Source organism: Myotis daubentonii, chromosome 2 (assembly GCF_963259705.1).
Source record: "Myotis daubentonii chromosome 2, mMyoDau2.1, whole genome shotgun sequence".
NCBI classification, from domain to species: Eukaryota; Metazoa; Chordata; class Mammalia; order Chiroptera; family Vespertilionidae; genus Myotis; species Myotis daubentonii.
In genome coordinates, this window is record NC_081841.1 from 221102014 (window position 1) to 221126482 (window position 24469).

Below are 24469 nucleotides of genomic sequence, written 5' to 3' on the forward strand. Positions count from 1 at the left end.
GTGGGAATGCAGACTGGTGCAGCTACTGTGGAGAACAGTATGGAGTTTCCTCAAAAAATTAAAAATGGAACTCCCATTTGACCCAGTGATCCCACTTGTAGGAATATATCCCAAGAAATCAGAAACACCCAACAGGAAAGATATATGCACCCCTATGTTCATAGCAGCACAACTGACAATAGCTAAGTTTTGGAAACAGCAGATGAGTGGATTCAAAACGGTGGTATATCTGCACAATGGAATACTATGCTGCTGTAAAAAAGAAAGAATTCCTACCATTTGCAACAGCATGGATGGACCTGGAGAGCATTATGCTGAGCGAAATAAGCCAGTCGGAGAAAGATAAATATCACCTGATCTCACTCATTTGTGGAATATAATGACAATATAAACTGATGCGAAAAATAGATCCAGAGACAGAGAAGCATCGAACAGATTATCAAACCTTAGAGGGAAGGCAGGGGAGGGTGAGTGGGGGTTAAGAAATCAACCAAAGGACTTGTATGCATGCATAGGAGCATGACCAATGGACATAGATAGTAGGGGTGTGAGGGCGTGTGCTGGGGGTAGAAGAGGCTGGGGAGAGGTCAATGGGGAGGGGGAGACATAGGTAACACTTTAAACAATAAAGAATTTAAATTAAAAAAATAAAAGCCGTTTATAGCAGGCAGTCATGTCCTAGGCCAGCACCTTCCCTGACAAAGACCAACTTCCATCTTCACGGAGCCTGTTGCCTCTAGGATCACACGCCTGTGGGAGGCGGGGGAACTTGTAACTTCCCTTTTCCCGACCCCTCAGTGTGCAACCAGTGACCACAAACCCCCTCACTGCCACTGAGTTCAGTGCTGACAGTGAACTGTCCTGCGCCCACCCAGTGAAAGAGCCTGTGTCCATCACTCACTCTTCATCCAATCCCAGAGGTGCCCCCTTGCTTTCTACCGCCCCCTAGCCCACCCCCAGTGGAGTTCCTGTCACCGCCTACTGCTCCTCCTCTGACTGTCACGCAGAGAACAAGGTGAACCCCCATTCTCCGGGGCATCGTCCCCGTCCACCGAGACTCTGCTTCCCGGCCACTGTCCACGGTTCGGCTCAAATAAGCTCACAAACATGCTTCACAGGTTCCAAGTTTTTTTTTCAGGTTAACAGAGGTGTGGAGCCTGTAGGGCTGTGAGGGGAACTGCAGCAGAAGGACAGGAATCCACTGACCTCCCTCCAAGGTCCCTGATGGGGTGAGGCAGAGAGGCAGGGACAGGAGACCTTGGGCCCCTGCACACAGGGCCCAGGGGACTAGGGCGGGTGGGAGCCAGAGAGCAACGGCCCAGGTGTGTGACTGTCGCTAAGTGTGGAGGCTCCTGGGACGGCAAGAAGCCAGAGACCTAAGATTCACGATCCCTTTCAACCTCAGCACGTTGGGTGTAAAGACAGAGACGGTTACACACCAGCAGATCTCATATTCCAAACTTGAGAAAACACAACTGTGAATCTAGCCACTGCACCGATGGGTGGATGGACGCAGTGTGGCTGGAGGGGGGAGAAATCCTTTAGAACGGCCGAGTTTAGGAGCTGGGCGAGCGGGTCACCCCAGGCCACACAGACAACTCAGACCGCCAGTTGTTACAACGGCATCTTTGTGCAAATTAGCGAAGACACCACTTGCAGTTTCATGCCACAAAGGGAGCTGCAGAAGGCAGCCTGGAATCAGCCCTCCCCAGGAACTCCGTCTGTCACAGAGGAAAGGCAGGGGAGAGGGAAGGCAACATTACAGAGGACAGCGTTCAGTCACCGGCGTTTCATTCACAGGGCTGTCCTCGGCACCCTGACAGGAGTGTCACTCAGCTTCCCTGCAGGTGGTTCCGACGGCAGGGGAGACAGATCGCCCTGGGAAACGAAGAGCGAGGACAGAACGGCTCAGAGTCAAAGGCGGGGAATCCCAGGGCCATTTGTCCCATAAAGTCCCCTTGCTATTTCTCCCTCAGGGCCTGAGAGGCCATGCATTACGGGCTCCATTTTCCTGCAGTTTGTTGTTCGGCGGCTTCCCATTACACAATGTTCTGAACCACAGGCCCGTCCGGCCGGGCACAAACTGTTGTTACAGCAAATGGCCGGGACTCGGGGCGGGCATCCGTTCACCGGGTGAGTGACAGCAAATCGATACTGAGTGTGTACAGCCATCCGTCTTCCCTCACGTGGAAAGCAATCCCGCTGAGAAACAGCAGCGAGCCTCCCTCCTCCTCCCTCCATTCTGGCCATTGGGGTGGGCAGGCACTGAGGGGTGGGCGGGCACAGCGACTCACAGGGTTAGAGACTGAAGTTTCTTCCTGCCGAGGGGAAGGGCATGGCGAGGAAGAGGAGAAGGCTCTGCCTGCATCGCTGAAACGCCGAGCGGAGGGGGTGGGATGGCTCAGCGTCCAGGGGCCCAGTCTCGGGATGGAGACGGCCATGCCACCGTCACTCAGCAAGCGGAGAAGGCGGGCTGGAGGGTTTCCAAGTTCATTCCGGATGTTTTCGCTGCTGCGTCATGTGCCCCTTTCTGCCCCAATCTTTCCGAAGCTTAAAATGATTAGGAAGAGCCTTAGCTGGTGTGCCTCAGTGGATAGAGTGTCGGCCCGCGGACTGAAGGGTCCCAGGTTCAACTCCAGTCAAGGGCACAGGCCCGGGCTGTGGGCTCGGTCCCCAGTGGGGGGCGTGCAGGAGGCAGCCGATCCATGATTCTCTCATCATTGATGTTTCAATCTTTCTCTCCCTCTCCCTTCCTCTCTGAAATCAGTATATATATATATATATATTATATATAAGAGCCAACCTGGAGACGGGCCAGGCACAGGGCGGTAGGCAGACTTAGTGACAGCGGGTTGGCTCCTCCCAGGCTCGGAGTGTCAGTACTGGGGGCGACGGTGCTGACACCAGAGAACAGGGGTCATGCAGCGTCCACCCTTGGAGAAGAGCAGTGACCTCTGGCCTTTGAGCTGGAGCACAGCCCGCTGGAGGGGCCTTACGGGGGTACCAGGAGGAAGCAGTGCCGCCCTCACATGCCCACTCCCCGCTCAGCTGCCGGCCCGGCCAACTCCCGCAGCCCTCAGGCCAGGGCTCAGGACACAGCAGGTGGAACCTCGGTGGGCAGCCCTGTCCTCTGGATGGGAAAGGCGGCTCACGGCCACTGCTGCCCTCTCAGCCTCCGGGGGGGTCCATGAGTCAGAGGGAGCCGTAGGGAGTGAACACGGTGAGACGGGTCAGCAGAGGCCCGCGTGGGACAGCAGTGACAACGGCCGTGGGCCGCGCTGAGCAGTGCTCATGACCATGTCCTCCTTGCCCAGGCCTGCAGGTGGGAGCCCAGGTACAGACATGCCCTGCAGGACGGAGAGCGCCCGGTGCCTGCACTTCCCCGGGGGCCTCAGAGGCGGGTCTCCGGAGCCCCGGCGCCCGGGCTGGACCCAGCTGCCCAGACGCAGGCCCACGTGAGGATGAGCTGGCACCCGGGTCCACGTTCCACATCCACCCTGAGCTGTAGTCGGTGAGATTGTCTCCATACACTCGCCCCCGGGAAGCCCCCGCAGCCGCCGTCTCACTGTGCTCACGGGCAACTCACGTCCCCAGGGTCCCTGGAGCCGGAGGAGGAATGGCCCTTGGCTTCCAGGTCAGAGCCCCGGAGCCCAGATCGTGGCCGAACGGACTCGGGGAGGCCTGCGTTCCGGCCTCACCGCCGGGACTGAACCTGTGTTCTAAGATCTGACAAACCAAGTTCAGGCTCTGCACCTCCTCCTGCTCCGAAAGTGAGGCCCTGCGCCATCTCCGTTCTCGGCTGACCTGCCACGTACGCGCACGCTCTTTGCTTCTTTCCACTGTTATCTGGAAAGTTCCCCACGGCTCGGCTTTGCTGAAGGCCCACGAAATGCCACCTCTGGAGCAGGAATGTACAAACAACCTGCTCTATCTGGCCGACAAAAATCATTTCCATTTTAATTTGATAAATGCTGGGAGGAGGTAAATAATTTTACAGCCTCGCCTCCCTGTCTCTCTGGCTTCAAAGCCCGTGCCCTTTTCTCCATGAAACATTTAATTTAGTTTTGTCACACCTTCTGCATAAATAACATTACCATTTTATTTCACCACTGATCTCAGAAGGCTCACCGTTTCTTCAACTCCTCATTTTCTCTAATGATTAATTCTCATGTCAGACAAAAAGACAGTTTAATCCTGTGGGGAGGAAGGACAGACGCTTCCTAACACCCAGTGAGCAGTTACGAATCTGTTCCGTTGTGTTCAGATAAGAACAGAAGACCTACCTCCTTACAACAGGGCTCGTGCCTGAAAGCTCCGCAGTAGAAGAGCTGGGAGTGTGAATGACCTCCCGGTTCACAGGGCAACGCTCAGCCAGCGAGCCACGCCGGCGGTCCAACCAGGGATATTTTATTAGAAATTACAGACCCTGACACCTATGTCCCAGAGATCAATATAGTGTGCGTGGGGGGTCGGGGGTAAGGAGGGTCGACTAGGACAGAGAGAGAAGGTGGGATAAAACCTGGGAGGGAAACATCTATTTAAGAGAGAAACCTCGGGCTGCACCGGTGACCAGTGAGGGCAGAGAGGAGGCAGCGCTGAGATCCACTCAGGAGGCAGGATCCACAATCAACAGGACCTCCCCCCCGCCCCCCGAGTGTGAGGTCACACACATTCTTTCTCCAGAAAAGACCCCGGACGGAGGTGGGGAAGGTAGAGAAGTAGACAGAGGTGAGGTGGGAGGGCCCTTCGTAGACCCACTTCTCCAGAAACAGCCCAGGGAGAACTCCCGCCCCCTCTACTGACGGACCGACCGACCACACAGAAAGGAGGGACTTACGGACGGAGTTCTTGGGGCTGCTCTCCTTGCTGGGCAGCATCTTCACGCCTCTGGACTTGAGCTCGATGGCCTTTTTCACTGGAAGAGAGAGAACAGAGCGTGAGCGGGGCAAAGGCAGCCAGCGTCCGCCCTCAGCGCTCCGTCACGGCGCTTTCCCGCGGCGCCCAGGAAAGGGCCACAGGCTGAGAGGCCCGTGATGCCAAGTGAGTGAAGTGTAAGGGCTCGTGAACGAGCAACAGCAGCCATCAAACAGCGGGGCCATGTCTTACAGCCTCAGCTTCGAAAGCTAAAAATCACGTACACACTTCACCTTCCTCGCCCAAACTGCTCACACCAGCCACGGCCGATTCCACAAACCGCTCTCATTTCACCGTAGTGTTCAGGCAGATTCCCGCCTCAGCTTAAGGGTAGTGACAACAGAGTTTTCTAAATTTGCTACAGTCACGACAAATTTTAGATAAAATGAAAGTTGCACGTTTACTTATTCATATATTCATGCAATCACGCGGAGTTCAGCAGAGACGCAAAGGCGGAGAGCTAGTAGGAGACAAGCATCCTCTACGTATCAGGGACACAATCTATACTAATAAAAGAGTAATATGCTAATTAGACCAGGAGAGTTCCGGATGTCCTTCCGGAGAAAGCCATGGTGGCAGGATTGAGGCAGAGGTGGTTAGGGGCCTTCAGGCCAGGAGGGGAGGACAGTTGGGGGCGATCAGGCCGGCAGGTGGAGGTGGTTAGGGGTGATCAGGTAGGGAGGCGAGTGGTTAGGAGCCAGTGGTTCCAGATTGCGAGAGGGATGTCCAACTACCAGCAGTCGGACATCCCCCAAGGGGTCCTGGATTGGAGAGAGTGCAGGCCGGGCTGAGGGACCCCCCACACCATGCACTAATTTCATGCACCAGGCCTCTAAAGGGAACATATAGGACTTGGTTTCTAGACTCATTGCTCTGATTCTTGGGGAGGTGTCTCCATGTTTGTAGGACCCGCCTCACACGTAATAAGAAGCTCAGGCTCCTGTTCACGTCTGGGAAAACATGTGGGTGGCGTTTGTGGCGGAAATAGAAAACAATATTTCATCTACACATTTCTGATTGACATGTGGGAACCTGGACCTGGAGGAGCTGAAGACATGGAGATCGGGGCTCAAATCTTTGCTTGTGACGCGTGATCAGGACCACACAGAACAGGGAAGGGGCCTGGGACCTGCTCTGGCCCACAGCCCTGCCGGCTGCGCGTGGCCCATGTCATCTCCCCGGACGCGCTCTACAGTGACCCGGCCAGCTCCCTGGCCCATCGCCGCCCCTCCTGCTGACATCCGGTGGCCTGCGCTCACTCAGGAGACAGGAGATGGACGCCGTGACTGCCGAACAGAGTCGGTGGAGATCATGAACTCCTCCGAGCAAATGTCACCCAAAGCAAACAGCTCAGACAAACACGCCACTGCTCTCAGAGAGTAAATGGGAGAGGAAGAGAGTCAGCCTCGGTGCAGTGACTGGATCTGAACACACGGGACCCACCTGATGTCTAACCATCGATTTAATTTTGCAAATAAGTGTGTGTGGCTGAGCTCGGCTCATCTGCAACAAGAATTTTTTTTTTGGTAAGGAGGTGCTGCCCGGCCAGCGTGGCTCAGTGGTTGGGCACCCACCTAGGAACCAGGAGGTCAGGGTTCGATTCCCTGTGAGGGCACATGCCCGGGTTGCAGGCTCGATCCTCAGTGTGGGGCGTGCAGGAGGCAGCCGATCCATGATTCTCTCTCATCCTTGATGTTTCTCCTTCTCCCTCTTCCTTAAAGAAAATACTAAGGTGGGTGGGGGGGCTTTCCGCCCTGGACCGTCCCCGAAGGGTCCTCCCACCTCCAGGGCCGCCCTTTTCTGATTGGACAGCTGGCTCACACCCTGTGGAAGTGAAGGCGCCCCTCACCCTCCAGGGCCCTTTCCTCTCTTCCCTGGGTCCCCGCCCCGCTGCCCTCCTCCTGCCTCCCTGCAGCTCCCTCAGCAGCACAGAGATCCCCAGGGGGCCGTGCGGCAGGGGTGCGGCTGCAGACAGGGAGCTGGGTGCACCTCAGGAGGGTCCCTCACAGGGTGCGTTTGTCCACAGCCTGCAGGTCCCCGATCCGAGCACAGAGCCACCCAGGGCCAGGCCAGGCCTCAGAAAGGGAGGCGCGATCCCTGTCCTGACAGATAAGAGCCCCTGGTCCCGCCTCCACCCACCAAGGAGGAACTGGGGCGGGGCCCCTGCAAGCTTCAGTGTCATCAGCCCAGAGGCCAGGTTCTTATTTGTTTGTTTAATTTCTTCTGTTTCCTTTCACTCTGTTCCTGTGTTTTCTGAGGGAAGGTTCCACACATGCCATGTTTTTGTCTGAGACTCACTTGTCTGCCCTGACGGGGATCATTTCTCTGTAATTCAGATTCAACAACTTCCAGCATATAAGCCGCCCTCCTTCCTTATAGCAACACAGACGGAGGGGACACTGTGGGGCAATGCCTGCAGACTGCGGGCAAGAAAGACTGAAAAACACAATAACGACACATGGGGAGTACAGCTGTTCTGTTTCATTTACTTTTTTCCCCTCTCTCCCTCCCTCCTTCTCTTCTTCTCTCCCCCCCCCCCCTCCCTCTTTTTCTGCATCAGCTGCCCTCACTCCAGCCTCTCCATGGTGTGGCGCTTGGGGTGAGACCTGCGTTCCTTGCGTAGTTTAAAAATCTGCAGTCCCTGGAGCTGCCTGCGCCAGGGAACGTGACCCGGCGCCCGGAGCCCTGCTTTCCCCACAATACGGCTCGGAAATTCCAAAGGAAAAGCCAGGATGGAAACTGCTTTAAACAAAGTGAACTGCCGTCCGCGGGGACAGGGGCCCTCGAGAAACTTCAGACGGAGGAAACGTTCACGTAAGCCGCCAGTGACAGAGAAGCTGGTCCTGTAGCTAAAACTGCAAGCCTGTTCACTGAACCGATGAACTCAGAGGATTGTCAGAATGCCATGAAAGCCCCTCTAGGCCAAAGACGTTCCATCCACGTGGCACGCCGGAGGGATGTCCACTCTCCTACTGCCACCAATGAACTGTAACTTCCTACCAGAGCGGCGGTTCTCAACCTGTGGGTCGCGACCCATTTTGGGTTGACTGACCCTTTCACAGGGGTCGCCGAAGACCATCGGAAAACACACATATAATTACATCTTGTTTTTGTGATTAATCACTATGCTTTAATTATGTTCAATGTGTAACAATGAAAATACATCCTGCATATCAGTTACTTAGATGATGATTCATAACAGTAGCCACATTACAGTTATGAAGTAGCAACGAAAATAATTTTATGGTTGGGGGTCACCACAACATGAGGAGCTATATTAAAGGGTCGAGGCATTAGGAAGGTTGAGAACCACTGTGCTAGCGGCTCGATGCATGAAATTCGTGCAAGGGCTCGGCCTCCCACCACGGCAGTTTCGTCTAGAAAGTCATCCGGAAGAACGTCCAGTCTAGTTAGCATATTACACCTTTATGATTATAGATGCTAATTATTCGTAGGGAACATGCCAGCAGTAACAGTGAACCCCGAGGCTCCCTCCCCTGGGCCGCCCGCACCTGCCACCAAACCACTCCCTCGGTTTTCCTCCTCCTTCCCTGGGCGCCCTTGTCCACAGCCGCGTGTCGCCCTGCGAAGTGCTAGCACCTGACGCCGTCGAGCTCACGTGCCCACGTCACCCCTCGACAGCACATCCAGTGGGAGGACGGCAACCGAAGGGAATGTCATCACATCACTACGAATGAGCAATGTGTCTACGAATACTGTGCATGCGGCAGTATGCACGCGCTTTCTATACCCCTACCCCCTCCGCCTCAGCGTGCAGGGTCCGCCGTTATCACAGTGACCCACAGAGAGACTCCAGCTGCGGGGCCAGTGCCGGCCCAGGGGACACCCCAGGGCGGCTCAGCCCCATGGGCGGGCACCGCTCAGCTGGCTCCTGCTCGCGGTTCATCAGGTAGCGCTGCCTCCTGCAGATTCACTGCCTGCTCTCACCACACTCACAGCTTAGCTTTTCTTCTACAGCGTGTGACTGCGATGTGATGTCACACTGAAACTGTTCTACACACCCCGTGTGCTTCCTCAAACGCTCATCTCCCAAGTCAGAATTTACCATCGCCTAACTAATCGTTGGATGAATTTGTATGCAATTTGCTTAGACCTGAGTTGAATGTTTACTAATATCGAACCTCTTACAGCGAAAGATATGCCCGAAGCCACAACGCATGGGGGTTTTACTTTCCTACAGGTACTTTCCTTATGATTATGCCACTCCCTGTACATTCCCGAGAATTTGGGAAAAACCTAAAAATGATCAGGAAGAAAATAAAAGTGCCGCCTGGATAACCCCCACCGTGTCTCCCCCCCAGCTGTGTCCGCTAAAGCCCTGACTACTGCCCCTCAGCAACCCGCATGCGCCCTGCCCGGCCTCGACCGTGACCTGGCTCTGAGCTGGGCACTCACCCCTGGGCCACACGCGGGCCCAATGGCATTTCCAATGTAAACGTGTCTCCTCTTCCCACTTTTGCTTTAATTATTCCTGTTGTGTAAGTGCGATTACCGCGCTGTTTCCCCAGCGCCTTCAGAGCCTCCTCGCTTCCATTAAATCAAACTCAATGTGGTGAAGGAAGGACAGAATGGTATGCTCCTTACGTGGGAATAACAGCATTTCTCTGTGAGCGCCTGTCAGCGCGTCGCTGAGAAATTAATTACAGGCGCTTTCTGGGAGGCGCCGCGCAAGGAAACGGAGAGTAAAGTCTGGTTAGCACTGACAAGTTCCACAGGCATCGCGGGTAAATGCAAACCCCACTGACGCTACAGACACAGCCTTTCTCCTCCTCACCCTCATCGCCAGACCCGGGCAGCCTGGGGGTTAGCGCCCAGGTCACCGGGCCCGGGCAGCCTGGGGGTTAGTGCCGTTCACAGGCGGGAGGGTGGACAGGCAGGCGAGCAGCTGCTGTGCGGGTCACACGCAGACCTTGGCGATGCCGCAAGGCACACATTTGAAGACAAGGGTTTTAATATGATGGCATCGACCTTCCATCGACGTAGAGCAGCGGTTCTCAACCTGTGGGTCGCGACCCCTTTGGGGGTCGAACGACCCTTTCACAGGGGTCACCTAAGACCATTGGAAAACACATATATAATTACATCTTGTTTTTGTGATTAATCACTATGCGTTAATTATGTTCAATCTGTAACAATGACATTGGGGGTCACCACAACGTGAGGAACTGTACTAAAGGGTCGCGGCGTGAGGAAGGTTGAGAACCACTGACGTAGGGAACCTGAAAGCAGCTCTAACAGGTTGAAACCACAGCCGCCGAGGCATCCCATGTGGACGGGGCCGTAAGTCCCCCCCAGAGACAGGGCTGCCATCCCTCCCGTACGTACGGAACCCGCTTCCTGGTCTGTGAAACTCACCTGATCTATAAACGAGACCCGGAAACCCCAGGACTTCCCAGAGAGAACCCCAGGAGGGCAGCCGAGGGGAGGGGTGTCACTCCAGCAGGAAGTGGGCGTGTGGGGGCAACGCTCCCTCTAAGCTGCCCTGACAGATGTTTCCGGTTCCAGATGTGAGGAAATCCTCAACATGTGACTGTGTGTCTGGGGGCCCTCACACCCTCTGGGAGCCCCACAGGGTCAACGACGCGGGCGCCCCCTCGGCACCTTGTGGCACGTGCGTCTCAGGACATGTTCCCTCGTGGCCAGGAGACACGCAAAGACGCTCCACGTCACTGACCATCAGAGATGCAGGTTAAAACGACCGTGCAGTATCCCCGCACCTGTCAGAATGGCTGTCAACAAACCAACAAACAGATACTGGGAGGATGTGGAGGGAAGGGAGCCCTCGGGCACTGCTGGTGGGAATGTCCCTGATGTCCCTCTGTCCCCTGGATAACTGGTTAGATGGGTTCCTGGTGTCCCTCAGGCTCCTGGATAACTAGTTAGGTGGGTTCCTGATGCCCCTGGCTCCTGGATAACTGGTTAGATGGGTTCCTGGTGTCCCTCAGGCTCCTGGATAACTAGTTAAGTGGGTTCCTGATGCCCCCAGGCCCCTGGATAACTAGTTAGGTGGGTTCCTGATGCCCCCAGGCCCCTGGATAACTAGTTAGGTGGGTTCCTGATGCCCCCAGGCCCCTAGATAACTAGTTAGGTGGGTTCCTGATGCCCCCAGGCCCCTGGATAAGTAGTTAGGTGGGTTCCTGATGTCCTCAGGCCCCTGGATAACTAGTTAGGTGGGTTCCTGATGCCCCTGGCTCCTGGATAACTAGTTAGGTGGGTTCCTGATGCCCCTGACTCCTGGATAACTAGTTAGGTGGGTTCCTGATGCCCCCAGGCCCCTGGATAACACTAGTTAGGTGGGTTCCTGATGCCCCTGGCTCCTGGATAACTAGTTAGGTGGGTTCCTGATGCCCCCGGCTCCTGGATAACTAGTCAGGTGGGTTTCTGATGCCCTCAGGCCCCAGATAACTAGTTAGGTGGGTTCCTGGTGTCCCCCAGGCTCCTGGACAACTAGTTAGGTGGGTTCCTGATGCCCTCAGGCCCCTGGATAACTAGTTAGGTGGGTTCCTGGTGTCCCCCAGGCCCCTAGATAACTAGTTAGGTGGGTTCCTGATGTCCTCAGGCCCCTGGATAACTAGTTAGGTGGGTTCCTGATGTCCCTCAGGCCCCTGGATAACTAGTTAGGTGGGTTCCTGATGCCCTCAGGCCCCTGGATAACTAGTTAGGTGGGTTCCTGATGCCCTCAGGCCCCTGGATAACTAGTTAGGTGGGTTTCTGATGCCCCCCAGTCCCCTGGATAACTAGTTAGGTGGGTTCCTGATGCCCTCCGGCTCCTGGATAACTAGTTAGATGGGTTCGCTCTCTCTGGGATGGTCTCCACTGAGCACGGGCGGAGCAGCCCTCTGGGTGGTGGGAGCAGAGGACGTGCCCATGTGGCTCCCAGAGCCACTCTCCCTCGAAGGCCTGTGGGCGACTCTGTCCACCTGTTAGCGGCAGCGATGAGACTGGATGGGTTGCACCCACCACTGAATTGCACACTGAGAGCTCTCAGCCCTACAGGTGCTCCCTCTGCCCTCCTCCCCCCAGAAGCCGAGACTGCGCCTGGAGGAGTGGCCTTCCCTGGCATCCACCCCTCTCCCAGGAGGCACTGCCCTCCTTCCATCTACAGACCTCGTCCCCTCCCTCGTTCCACCTCCTGGAAGCAGCTGGGGCTCACTGGTGGGGAGGCGCAGCCCCCACCCCGACGCTGTGACACGCTCACAAACAGCTCCGTTTACATTGTGAGGATGCGAGGACAACATGCTGCAGGGGAGAGGAGAGCGGGCGTCCAGGCAGCTGACGGGGGTGATCGACTGCTTTCCTCTCCGGTGCTGCAGGGGTTGCTGTCTTCTTTATCTTTATTGCATGAAACAGTCACTTCAGACGTAAAAAATCAGGTACAAGTGTCCTGCCCCCACATATACCCATTGCTCATTTGCAGTAATTACCACTCGTAGCTATTCTTTTCTTTTTCTCCCTTTCTCCCTTTCTCCCTTTCTCCCTTTCTCTTTCTTTCTTTTCTTTTCTTTTCTTTTCTTTTCTTTTCTTTTCTTTTCTTTTCTTTCCCTTCCTTCCTTCCTTCCTTCCTTCCTTCCTTCCTTCCTTCCTTCCTTCCTTCCTTCCTTCCTTCCTTCCTTCCTTCCTTCCTTCCTTCCTTCCTTCCTTCCTTCCTTCCTTCCTTCCTTCCTTCCTTCCTTCCTTCCTTCCTTCCTTCCTTCCTTCCTGTTTTTAGGTATATCTTATACAAACGTCCCTCCCAACCCAGCTGGTTTGGAAGCAAATATCAGAACGTCAATCCACAAGCCCATAAATGCGTCAGCATGCATCTCGGAAAAACCATGATGCTTTCCAGCATAAATGAGTCTAATGCCATTATCACGTGTAAACACACTCCCAATAAACCCTTCACACCACCACTCTCAGGTCGGGATGCAGAGTTTCCTCGTTATCGCACTTCAACAAATAACCTCGTGATCCCTGTAGGAGGCACATAGGGCGCAGACAGCACCACTGGTGGCCAGGCCTCTGCAGTGCCCCCTGAAGCTGCAGCTCCCCCCACGTCTGCCCGCTCCAGCCGTACCCAGTGCTTCCTGAGTGGCATGAGCTCCGGGCCTGCAGAGACCTCCCTGGCCGCCGGCCGATGGCACCCCGTGGAGATATTCCTGCTGCTCTCCGCCCTGTGACCGTCCTGCAGACCGTCCGCCGGATAAAGCCCGGACAGGCTCAGGTGTGATTCCCTGGCGAGAAAACCACCAGGAAATGAGCACGGGCTCCTCTGTCCTCTCTCAGGAGGCCCCGGAGGAGGGCCGCCCCTCCCTGCGACTGGCGGAGCCCCTGACCGCTCTCCAGGCCCGTGGCTTCATTAGGGGCTGGATGACGTCACATTTCTTTTTCTCCCAGCCAGGCCAGGCGTTACCCAACTAGACTCACTCACGTAACATGTCATGCTGGATTAATAACTCGAGGTCCTTGGGCAGACGGCTTTAATTTCCTATCACTCTCAGAGCTCTAATCCCACGTGGTGTGATATCACCACCACCTCCCAGGCGGCAGAGCTTTCGTTCCCCTGGTAACCAGGTGGCGGATGATCTCAGGGAGGCGAGGGGAGGCCGGGCAAGGTGAGAGCGGCCACCTGGGCAGCTTCACGGGGAGCTGCAAGGTCACTCTCCCCAGGGCACCAGGCCCTCCCCTGGGGCCACTGGGGGAGGGGCCCACCCAGGGGGGGATGGAGCAAAGGGCCTTAGTGACCCCAGGGTCTGCACCAATTCACATAAAGCACTCACGGCCCCCGTGGGCACCCACTCCACCTTGACCTTCTATCGGATGGGAATGGGGCTGTTTTTGCTTCACTGAAAATTGCATTTCCTTTACCTCCTGTGAAGGAATTTGCCGACTTTATCACAGACAGCTGCTCTCTGAAGGGATAATCACCTCTCTCTCTCTCTAGCGATAAGCCGATCAGCAGTAATGACCCGTCCCTGCATCCCGCCGGGGGAGACGGGCCTGCCTCTCCTCCGGGGAAAAAGACCTCAGCGTGGCACCGACCCAGTTTTCCCGTCCGACCTAAATCCGTCCTCCTAGAGAAGTTCAGTTCTTAATCTCCAGGACTCCTTTAGGAACAGGCACTGGGATTGAGTTGGAATTAAATTAAAGGGCGATGCTAACATAAATTCTTATACACCATCTTGGCTGCCTCCTGCACGCCCCCTACTGGGGATCAAGCCTGCAACCCACTGGCTTTGCCAAATGCCCCGTACAGACCTTCCCCGCTTTCCGTGCTCTGTGGCTGGTCTCTCCTGACCGAGCCCCTGATGTGGGCAGCACAAACCGCGTCCCGGGGGCCCCGCTGGGTGGCTAAGCTTCTCCCGCCGCCCTGGCTGCCCACCAGCCCTTTGCCCGGCCCAGGAAGATGGAGTGCAGCTGCCCAGGCCCAGGCCTCCGCCTTCCAAGCTTAGGCCGTGCTGGGTGCTGTGAAGATCAGGGTTCTCCGCCAGCACTCCCGGGAGCTCCCGCGTCTGCAGGAGTCATCTGCAATCCAAGGAGAAAAGAAAGCGTAGCCGCCAGGGTCCCCTTAAAGCTACGGGACACCCACGCGGTGCTGTCGGCCTCGCCTGCCTTTGCAAAGTGAGGGTGTCCTTCAACTCTGGCTTGTGTTTCACCTCTGCAGGGAGTGCCCGTCCTGGGAGACTCTCATCAGAAACAACTAAACCACCTGAGGGAGGTTGCAGAGCCCTAGCCTGTGCTCAGTGGTTAGAGCACCAGCCCGTGGACTGAAGGGTCCCGGGTTCTTCGATTCCCAGTCAAGGGCATGGACCTTGGCTGCAGAAACATCATTGATGGGCTGCCTCCTGCACGCCCCCAACTGTAGACAGAGCATGCAACCTGGGCATGTGCCCTGACCAGGGATCAAACTGATGACCTCTTGGTTCCTGGGTGGACAGTCAACTACTGAGCCATGCTGGCCAGCTGAGACATGCTGTGTTGCTCTCCCTGAGCTTCGTGACAGGATGGCCACCTCACGCCAACCAGCACACCCATCCGTGCGGTTCCCTCTCCTTCTTTGTGCTACGACCAGGTGGATCTAACTTAGCCAGTTGCCAGTGAGCAGTGCCGTGCTGGAAACGCGGTCACAGGCTGTGCATTGCGTCTGCGCTCCCTCCTCTCATCACTGAAGGTCCTGCCCTTTATCAGGGGGTCTGTGCTCTCCACCTCCCAGCGCCTGGCAACCGGCCTCCACTCTCCGTTCCTATGAGTGTGACTTGTCTTTTATTTTAAGACTAGAGGCCCGGTGCATGAAAATTAATGCCCTCGGGGTGGGGGGTCCCTCAGCCCAGGCCCCTTGGGGGATGTGCAACTGACGGCTTAGGAGCGGGCCAGTCCACAAATTCCATTTCAAATATCGATCCTTCAACTAGCAAACCTGACATTTTTCTGGATGGCCCCTGAGTTTTATTTTACGTTATTTCGTTTTCCCTTTGCAATACCTGCCTGGCAAACGCTCGCCACGCTGCACGGAGGACCTGACCCGCTTCTTGACTACCTGTTGCTGAGAAAATTACATGAGCCTGAGGAATCACAAGCTTCCCGCCTAGAAGCCATCAGATTAAACCCGCTAATGAAATAAGACCCAGAGAGCAATCAGCCGCGTGCAGACTCCATTCACAAGGAACGGCTCTGAGAACAGAGCTGCCCAGGCAAAGAAAATTGCTAGTCATATGAGATTTGGGAAAGGAACATTAAAAAGACACTGAACGGTGCAAGATGTATTAATAAGTATTAAGTTATGATCCACACACATCAAGATCTGTAGATTGTATAGCCAGTTCAGATCAAGGGGTGCGATATTAAAATACTTTCTTTTTTTTTAGCAATAAAAATGCAGACGTATTACATTAGGGGCAATTCAGAGAGGTAGGTCACTGGACGAGTCCCAGGAGGTAAAGAATGTTGCCTCTGGTCTTGGGGCAATAATGGCATTTTCTTTAAAAAGCGGAGACGAATTCATGCCAAAGCGCTTTCATCTCCAGAATTCCCGTCATGAACGTTCTCCTGGACACCCCGGGCGCCACGGAAGGACCCATGAGACACAAAAGAAGTGGAAAAACAGACCCACCTACAAAACAGAAATGCAGCAGAGGTGTGAATGTCGCTGCGTTTAAATGTGTGTAATTTTGGTTCGCCCCAGTGGTCGCCTTCCAAAGGCTTCACAGTAATGCTTTCAATGTTTTCAGTGGAGTGACTACTTCCTACCTGGATTCTGAGGCTTTTTGTCAATTAGAAAATTGCAACCCAAATGGAATTTTCTAAGAAACAGTCATCAGGAGGTTTTACAGATGACGGTGCCGTCCTAACAGAAAGAATCCTGAGAATCGCCTCCGAGGGGCTGAGGGGCAGCCGGGCGCTCAGCTGAGCCAGCTCCTCCCAGACCAAGCCTTTGAGCTCCGCGGGGGGCTCTGCGCATGGGGTGTCCGGGACGCGCCCACCATCCTAAGAACGGACGGATTTCCATCTTAAATGTTGATTTTGAATTGCCCGCGTGCAACATGCTCCCACCCAGCTTCGAACCACCCGCTTCCTCCTTCCCAGGGCAGTGGCTCCACAGCGAGAGCGTCTCCCCTCTCATGCAGGAAACCTCGCTGGTGGGCAGTCCACCGGGAGGCTGGGGGAGGAAGGAGACCGGTGCTGGCCCAGGGCACGCGGCCTCGGGACCTCCTGGGAGCTGACAGCGTACCAGTCAGGGTGTCTAAGGCTGGTTCAAGGTCATCTTTTTTCTTTTTTTCAGATGTTTTTATTTATTATTATTATTTTAAAATATGTTTTTATTGATTTCAGACAGAGGAAGGGAGAGAGAGATAGAAACATCAATGATGAGAATCACTGATCGGCTGCCTCCTGCACGCCCCGTACTGGGGATGGAACCTGCAACCTGGGCATGTGCCCTGATTGGGAATCAAATTGTGACCACCTGCCTCATAGGTCGACGTTCAACCACTGAGCCCACACCAGGTGGGCCATGGCTCAGTTTTCTCACCCAAGTCTCAAGGCAAACATTTCACTGTTCACTTCCCATGACATGGCAACGGTCGTACCAAAATCTCAGTGTATAAAATGGGCTGCCCTGACCGGTTTGGCTCAGTGGATAGAGCCTTGGCCTGTGGACTGAAGGGTCCCAGGTTCGATTCCGGTCAAGGGCATGTACCTTGGTTCCGGGCACATTCCTGGTAAGGGGTGTGCAAGAGGCAGCTGATCGATGTTTCTCTCTCATCAATGTTTCTAACTTTCTATCCCTCTCCCTTCCTCTCTGTAAAAAAATAAAAAAATAAAAAAAAACGTATTTTTTTAAAAATGGGCTACAATTTCCGTGTTTACGGTTCTCGGTAAAGCAGATGTATTTCTGCTCAGCACTGTTTGACTGTAGCAGTAGCTCTATGTTAAAACCTGAATTGTGCACTGTAGTCGGATAATGCAGGCAGGACACTTCCTCCGAATGAAAAGTAAGGAGGGTCTCCGCCCCACCTCGGGGGACCAGCCCTGCCTGGCCTCCTGCTCTCTGAATGTCGCCGTCCTTGAAAGAACAGAGCGCCCTCCGTAGGGCATTTATCCGTGGCGACGACGCGCTGATTTCTGCCCCCGCTGCCCCCCTGTGAGGCCTCCCCTGCCTAGGCGTTCTCCACCACCTCTTGTCCCCAACGGCCCGGTTCCAGTTCCTTAGCGTGTCAGTCACACTCTGGCCCACACACACTTTTCCATCATCTTCTACAAATGTCAGATCTAATTCCACCTCTTCCAAGCGCTCGCGATTTTCCAATTCACCTCCCAGATTGCTCTTTTCAGGGTAAATTTTCTCCTTTCTCCTCAGCGTCACATCCACCCACGGCCCATCGCTGCCCTCGTCACACTGTCGCCGGCTCCACCGACAGACACCTGTCAAAACCTCCGTGTGCCCGTACCCGCCTCTGTCCCTGCTGTATCCACCACCACTCCACACACGCGTCTTCCTCGGCCCACCGCTAAGAGCGCGCGTTCTAACCCCGTGTGGCTATAAATACACATAATTCTTTACCTGAAACCCCACTGTGACCCCAGGATGTCAGGCAAACCTGTAGTTCATAAAAATGCCTGTGAAGTCTAGGATGGATGGAGAGAATTCGTAGCTTTTGCTACATTTTCAATGGAGCCTCTGACCCAAATATGTTGAGAGCCACTAATTCCATTATGAGCTCCTGAAGGCTGTGGCAGTGGTGATTAATCATTGGTCTACAGCCCAGGCTAACAGTATGCTGGCTGTATCTGATTTACATATTCTTAATGCAAGGTGTCCCCCAAATGTATACACACTTTAACAGCTGATAGCTCAATTTTGAAACTGAAATGTATTTTAAGAAACACTGTGGCCCAGCCAGTGTGTCTCAGTGGTTGAGCATCGACCTATGAACCAGGAGATCAGGGTTCAATTCCTGGTCAGGGCACACGCCCTGGTTGCAGGCTCGATCCCCAGTAGAGGGTGTGCAGGAGGCAGCCGGTCAATGATTCTCTCTCATCACTGATGTTTCTCTCTCTCCCTCTCCCTTCCTCTCTGAAATCAATAAAAAATTAAAAAAAAAATAAACACTGCCTTTATAATTATTCGAAGTGTGTAACGCGTTTGGGGACACCCCGTATATGTGTTATTGCTATTGGTTGGGTGACTCATACAGGAGGCAGTGCCTCGCTGTTCAGCGTGGTGACCCAGGGAACAAGTGCCATGGCCTGGGCCTTGTCGAGCTGACCGCTGCCTCGGGGTGCGATGGAGCTGGGATGGAGCTCGATGTCCCGTGCGGGGGACGCCTGGGGGAGCGATCTCGGCAGGAGCGGCGGGAGGAGACACCCGCCCCCTCACCCCCCTGTGATCTCCCCTTCCCTGAGTAATCGCTGGCAACGTGGCTGACAGCCTCCTGGACTGTGCGGAGCCCAGGGAGACGCTTGCACTCGCCCGCGCTGCCACCGGGGTGAATGCCAGCATCTGGCAAACTAACTGGTCTGCAGACCCGAGGGCTCGGCCGCCAGTCACAGAGACGAGCTGAGGAGGGAGGGCACTGAGCGCTCGCCACCCGAGAGCCAGAGCCCCGGTCTCAGCAGCCAATGGAAGCGCAGGACGACACTTCACACGGACGATGCCCTCCGAGCCTGTGTGCTCCTCGAGCCCCAGAGCGCAGCTCGCCGCCCGGCCACAGCTCACTCCACTCCACTTCTGTCTTTACTGACCACGCCGTGGGCTCTGGGTGCACCAGCGTGAGCCTCACTCACGCGATGTGGAGAGAAAGGAAGGCCTTAGCGCAAGTGGTTCATGTGCAATGGCGAAGATGTGGCAGGTCTTAACATTTTAAACAAAACTTTAAGAATAAACCACAACATGAAAGCATTTTGAATTAAAAGCCTGGAACGAACTCAGAAGTCCATTTGCTCCCCGAGGCGGCCTCTGGGTGAGGCGTTGAGCCATCGATGCACCAGCTCTCATGAATGGAATCGCACACTCCGCCTCAGACACAGGTTCCAGCGTCAGCAAGAAACTACCCAATGTCTAGTCAGCAAAGTGCTCCTGAAATAGAGGCAGGTTCTCTGTCCTGCCTTGGTGCACACCACACGGCTCTTCGGGGGAAGTCTCACCTTCGCGGTGTCTGACTGCCCTGAGAGGCACACCCACATCACACCTGCTTCACCCTCTCCCACAGGACAAGTGGGGACGGTCTAAGAAACCCCCGCTACACGGCCAGCCTGAGGTCACACTGTGCAGAAGGTGAGGATTTGGGGCCAAAGGTGTTTGTCCAATGGGAGCCTAGAGCCGTGTGACCGGAGCAGCCACAGCCTGCAGGCAGCTCATCCTCCGACCCGTGACCCCGCTCAGCCCCTCGGCGCGGGGTGCCCTCCACCTCGGGAATGGGCAGCCAGGGTCCGTCAGCACCGGGAGGTCTGGTGGCCCAGGAGGGGCCATAGAACCTGTGTCAGGGAGAAGGGCCACAGGGAACGCACACGTTACATCCAAACAGGAATTCACCTGAAAAGACGAAGCTGCTGATTTTCCAAAACACATGTTAACAGCCCGGGACTCTTCATCGTCTGGAAAGGCCATCGTTTTGAGTGAACGGGGAAATCAATGGTCGTTAGAACCATCGCCTGGAAGGAGCGCTAATTATTTGCGTCGACGCGAGATGTAAATCCGTGGCCAAGCTCTTCCATGATTTATGAGACAGCGTGTCCTCTGTAAAATGGAAATTTCCGACACACGCTTCCAAAGTGATATATCAGCCACAAGAATCAATGGCCTTGCAATCTGTGAAGACTGTGTTTTTATAAACAGCCGGGAAACGTACGTAAAACCAGAGCTCAGCACATAGCAGGCTCCTTCACAGGGAAGAGGCATCCGCTGTCCAGGATTAATTCACCTTCAGAAATCCATCTTGTAGTCGTCCAACACGTTGAGATGACAGATGGCACTAACAAGGTGATTATTTAATGATAATTAATGATGGAGGCAACACAGAAAGAATGGGCTCAATTTTCCGCTGATTTAAAAAAAAAATAATGCGTCCTACATGGATCGCTCAGCCCACGCGCTCAGCACATGCACAGATACTGCAGATACGTCCACGGGCCCTGCACCTGCCGCCTCGCTTGCTCCCAGTGCTGCTTAGAAAGGGGATGTATTTGAGGAGCAGCACCTGTCAATCAACCTTACCACTGCTTTTGCCGTAACGTGATTGGGTGACGGGAGAGATAAAAGCCAAGGAAGAAAGTGTGAGATTCGGTGAATAAAGAATGTAGAGATAAAAGCTGAAAACATCAGGGAAGGGAAGTAGGACATTTGTATGGTGGTGGCTGCTTGTTTGACCGAGAAGAGCGCCGCGTTGCGACGACCGCGTTCCTTGCTTTTGAAGTGATAACCTTCTCCGCAGCCACTGGGGTCTTGGATGGAGAGCGACTTCTGGTGGAGAGATGCCGCCCTGGGCGGCGTGCGCAGCGCAGGGACCACAGAGGGTTCCAGAGAAATCCAGCCCATTCGCGATCCTGTTTTCTCCAAGGGACCCCGATGGAATGGTTCTGGCCTCGAGAGCGACCACGGATGTGAATGGGACCCCAATGGAATGGTTCTGGCCTCGAGAGCGACCACGGATGTGAATGGGACCCCGATGGAATGGTTCTGGCCTCGAGAGCGACCACGGATGTGAATGGGACCCCGATGGAATGGTTCTGGCCTCGAGAGCGACCACGGATGTGAATGGTACCCCGATGGAATGGTTCTGGCCTTGAGTGCGACCACGGATGTGAATGGGACCCGGATGTTGCAAACGCACCGTGAGCAGAGAAAGGCGTGTTTTCTGCAGAAGGTGCCCTCCTCCCACATCGCCCGGGGATTCGGATTCTGGGGCTGAGCACGGGCACGGACACGGGGCGGCATTTGGGGAAGGCGGTGCGTGCTCACTGCTGTGGTCACTGCGTCCTCGTGCCGTCCTGGCTGCTCCTCGCTGGGCCTTTCCTGTTCGCGACGGTGCAGGTGCCCACAAGGGCACTTTGTTCCTGGTTTGTTTCCCTGAGATGCAGGCACAGAGCCAGCGGGGGCTCCCTGGGGTGCGTCCGGTGGGAGAGAGACGAGCGATGTTCTTTCCTTATGGGGAGAAGGCCTCCCACTGGCCTCCCAGGATAAACCCATGCCCGCGGTGGCCACTGGAGGACAGCAGCTGCAGGGACCTGTCAGCCCCGCACCACGTGGTCTTGGAGGTGAACTTCAGAGGAGTTACTGCTCTGTCTCCCGCCTCCCCTGCCCCCGGCCTGTGCTGGGCTCAGCAGGGACCCGCCGGAAGCTTCCATTCATCGGGGTCCTTCTGCCCTCGGAGTCAGGACGGCCAATGCCCAGCCTTCCCACCGGAATCGCCACCCTCCAGGGAGGCCCTGGGGGTCTTCTGGTGCATGTTTCCTTCCTCTTTTTTTTTTAAAAAAATATTTATTGTTGAAGTACCACCAATGCCTCCCTTCCCCCCATTGCCCCCCCCTACCTGGTTCTCACCCCGCCCCAAGCCCTCACCACCCTACTGTCTGTGTCCACGGGCAGGCGGATATGCATGTTGATTCCCTGGTTAATTTCTTCTCGCACCACCCCATGCCCCACCCCGACTTCCATCGGAGACTCCTCAGTCTGTTCCATGTCCCCACGCCTCTGAGCTGCTGTGCTGGTCAGTTTATCTTGTCGCTAACATCTGGGTTCCTCACACCAGGGGGCAGTACGGAGCCACTCCTCCATGTTTCATCGGCTGCGCCCGGGTCTTGGGCCTGGAGCCCCTGGAAAACGAGGCCCACGTGCTAATGAAAAACAACAACAAAACGGGGTCCTGAGTCCAACTTCCAAGGCAGCTGCAGAGGTTTCCGGAGCCATCGCTGTGAAGCCAGGTGTAGATTACGTCCTAATTAGCGCCTTTTTGTCTCCTTGGACTTGTGTGCAAATGTTTCCGCTCACCACGGTCATTGCATATGTCCTTGGAAACACTGGTGACACGGTTACGCTCTGGCCACTCTGTCGCCACGTGTCCCTCGCATCCCCCACGTCTAGTCTCCGTGCGTTGGCTGCTCTGTTGCGGGCCTTTCCCGGATCCCTGTGCAGAGGCCAGAGGCACTGAGCCGTCGGGGGGCTGCTCCCCTCAGTTTCCTGCAGGTCGGCGCCAGTCAACCCTTCAGGGCCCTGGAAGGAGAGGGGGCCGTGGCTGGGAAACCAGGGCACAGACTTAGCTTCCTGGCTGCATGGCGGTGGGTGGCGTTCTCCTTACGGTTCATGATTCAGACCCACCCGATGGAGCAGGGCTGCCATCTGCCCCGGGGGGCCGGCACGACTGGCTGGTGCTCTGCCTTTCACGGAAGCCGCTTACCAATCGTCCGGCCTTCTGACCCACTAGGCTCTGGGGTGGGCGGGCGGCCCATCGTTTTCTCGTTTGGGGGTCCTGGTGCCCTTGGGGCTCATGTCAGAGAACGTGGCCTCAGCTGAATGGATGTTCTCCAGGCCGTGTCTTTTTTTTTTTTTTAAATATATTTTATTGATTTTTCACAAAGAGGAAGGGAGAGAGATAGTCAGAAACATCGATGAGAGAGAAACATCGATCAGCTGCCTCCTGCACATCCCCCACTGGAGATGTGCCCGCAACCCAGGCACATGCCCTTGACCGGAATCGAACCCGGGACCCCCCAGTCCGCAGGCCAACGCTCTATCCACTGAGCCAAACCGGTTTTGGCAGCCAGGCCGTGTCTTGGGGACACTGGAGAACGTTGCTTGGGAAACCATCTCACTTTTGAACAGTCACAGTCTTTATTTGCAAATGAAAGTGGAACTGTTTTCAATGGACCTCTTACCAGACTTCATTCTTTTCGAGGCACTGATGAGGATTATGGGTTGTTAGAAACACACAGGAAACGATACAGCACTGGACAGGTACAAACACGAGAAACTGGATACGGAGAGAAAGTTTGAGGATCAACCCTACCTAGAACCCGCTACAGTTTTTGAGGTTCATTTATAGGCAAATCACTGAATCGCGTAACTGATCAGGTAACTGGATTTATGTCCTTCGAATATATTTTAGAGGTAGGAGCCACGTGATGACACACTTACGCGTTTTCATGCAGACTCTGTGCTAGACCAGCCTCAGGGCAGGGGTAAGACATCACCGGGTCACTGGGACATAGATTTACCCCGTTAGGCGTAGAGAAATTAAAACGAATACTCATCGGTACTCACTGACTAAAACAGTGATGGCGAACCTATGACACGCGAACTCATTTTTTTGGTTGATTTTTCTTTGTTAAATGTCATTTAAATATATAAAATAAATATCAAAAATATAAGCCTTTGTTTTACTATGGTTGCAAAGATCAAAAAATTTCTATATGTGACACGGCACCAGAGTTAAGTTAGGGTTTTTCCAAATGCTGACACGCCGAGCTCAAAAGGTTCGCCATCACTGCACCAAAACTTAGCAACAGTTACGGCAAAACAAGAGCAATGGACAGCGCACGTCGCAGCAGGAAAGCTTTATAAGGAAGTCACTGGTTGCCATCCACAGAACTTCGCACGCTAACGGTTCATTAAGAGACAGAGGAATTCCCAAGCTGACATCCCCTGTCCGGTCTTTAGCGGGAGAATCCTCCGCTCTCAGGGAGGGGAGGCCCAGCCAGGCCTTGGCCGCCTTTCCGTGCTTTCTCACGAGGGAGGCTCTTACCTTGGAACTGGGCGCTGAAGCCTTTGCGCCGGTGGTTGCCGTCGGAGGTGAAGTGCAGGCGCAGCCAGTTCCTGCTGCTGATGACGGGGGAGGGCAGGTTCATGCCCGTGAGCCTGGAAGAGAGGAAGAGATGCCGTGTCAACCAACAGGGCAACGGCCCACGTCACACCGCGCCAAACCCCCTGCCGGCTACGCCCTCGCTCTGGGCGGCGTGTGCAGCCCGGGCCCATCAGGTATCTCATCTCCGCCCAACGCACAGGTGTGTGCCCGGGGGGTGAGGGCTCTCAGACACCTGACACTGATTCTCCTTTATGAGCGAC

General features: G+C 55.0%; 1 protein-coding gene across 1 annotated transcript in view; it reads right to left on the reverse strand.

Annotated features, from left to right (window-relative positions):
- The window catches only part of CSMD1 (CUB and Sushi multiple domains 1), an 858055-nt gene that overhangs the window by 276623 nt on the left and 556963 nt on the right, over positions 1-24469 (reverse strand). Inside the window, exons 6-7 of the mRNA XM_059685840.1 lie at positions 24150-24262; positions 4838-4915 (exon numbers count right to left, since the gene is read on the reverse strand). Coding sequence (XP_059541823.1) covers positions 4838-4915; positions 24150-24262 — 191 coding nt within the window. The remainder of the gene's footprint in view (positions 1-4837; positions 4916-24149; positions 24263-24469) is intronic.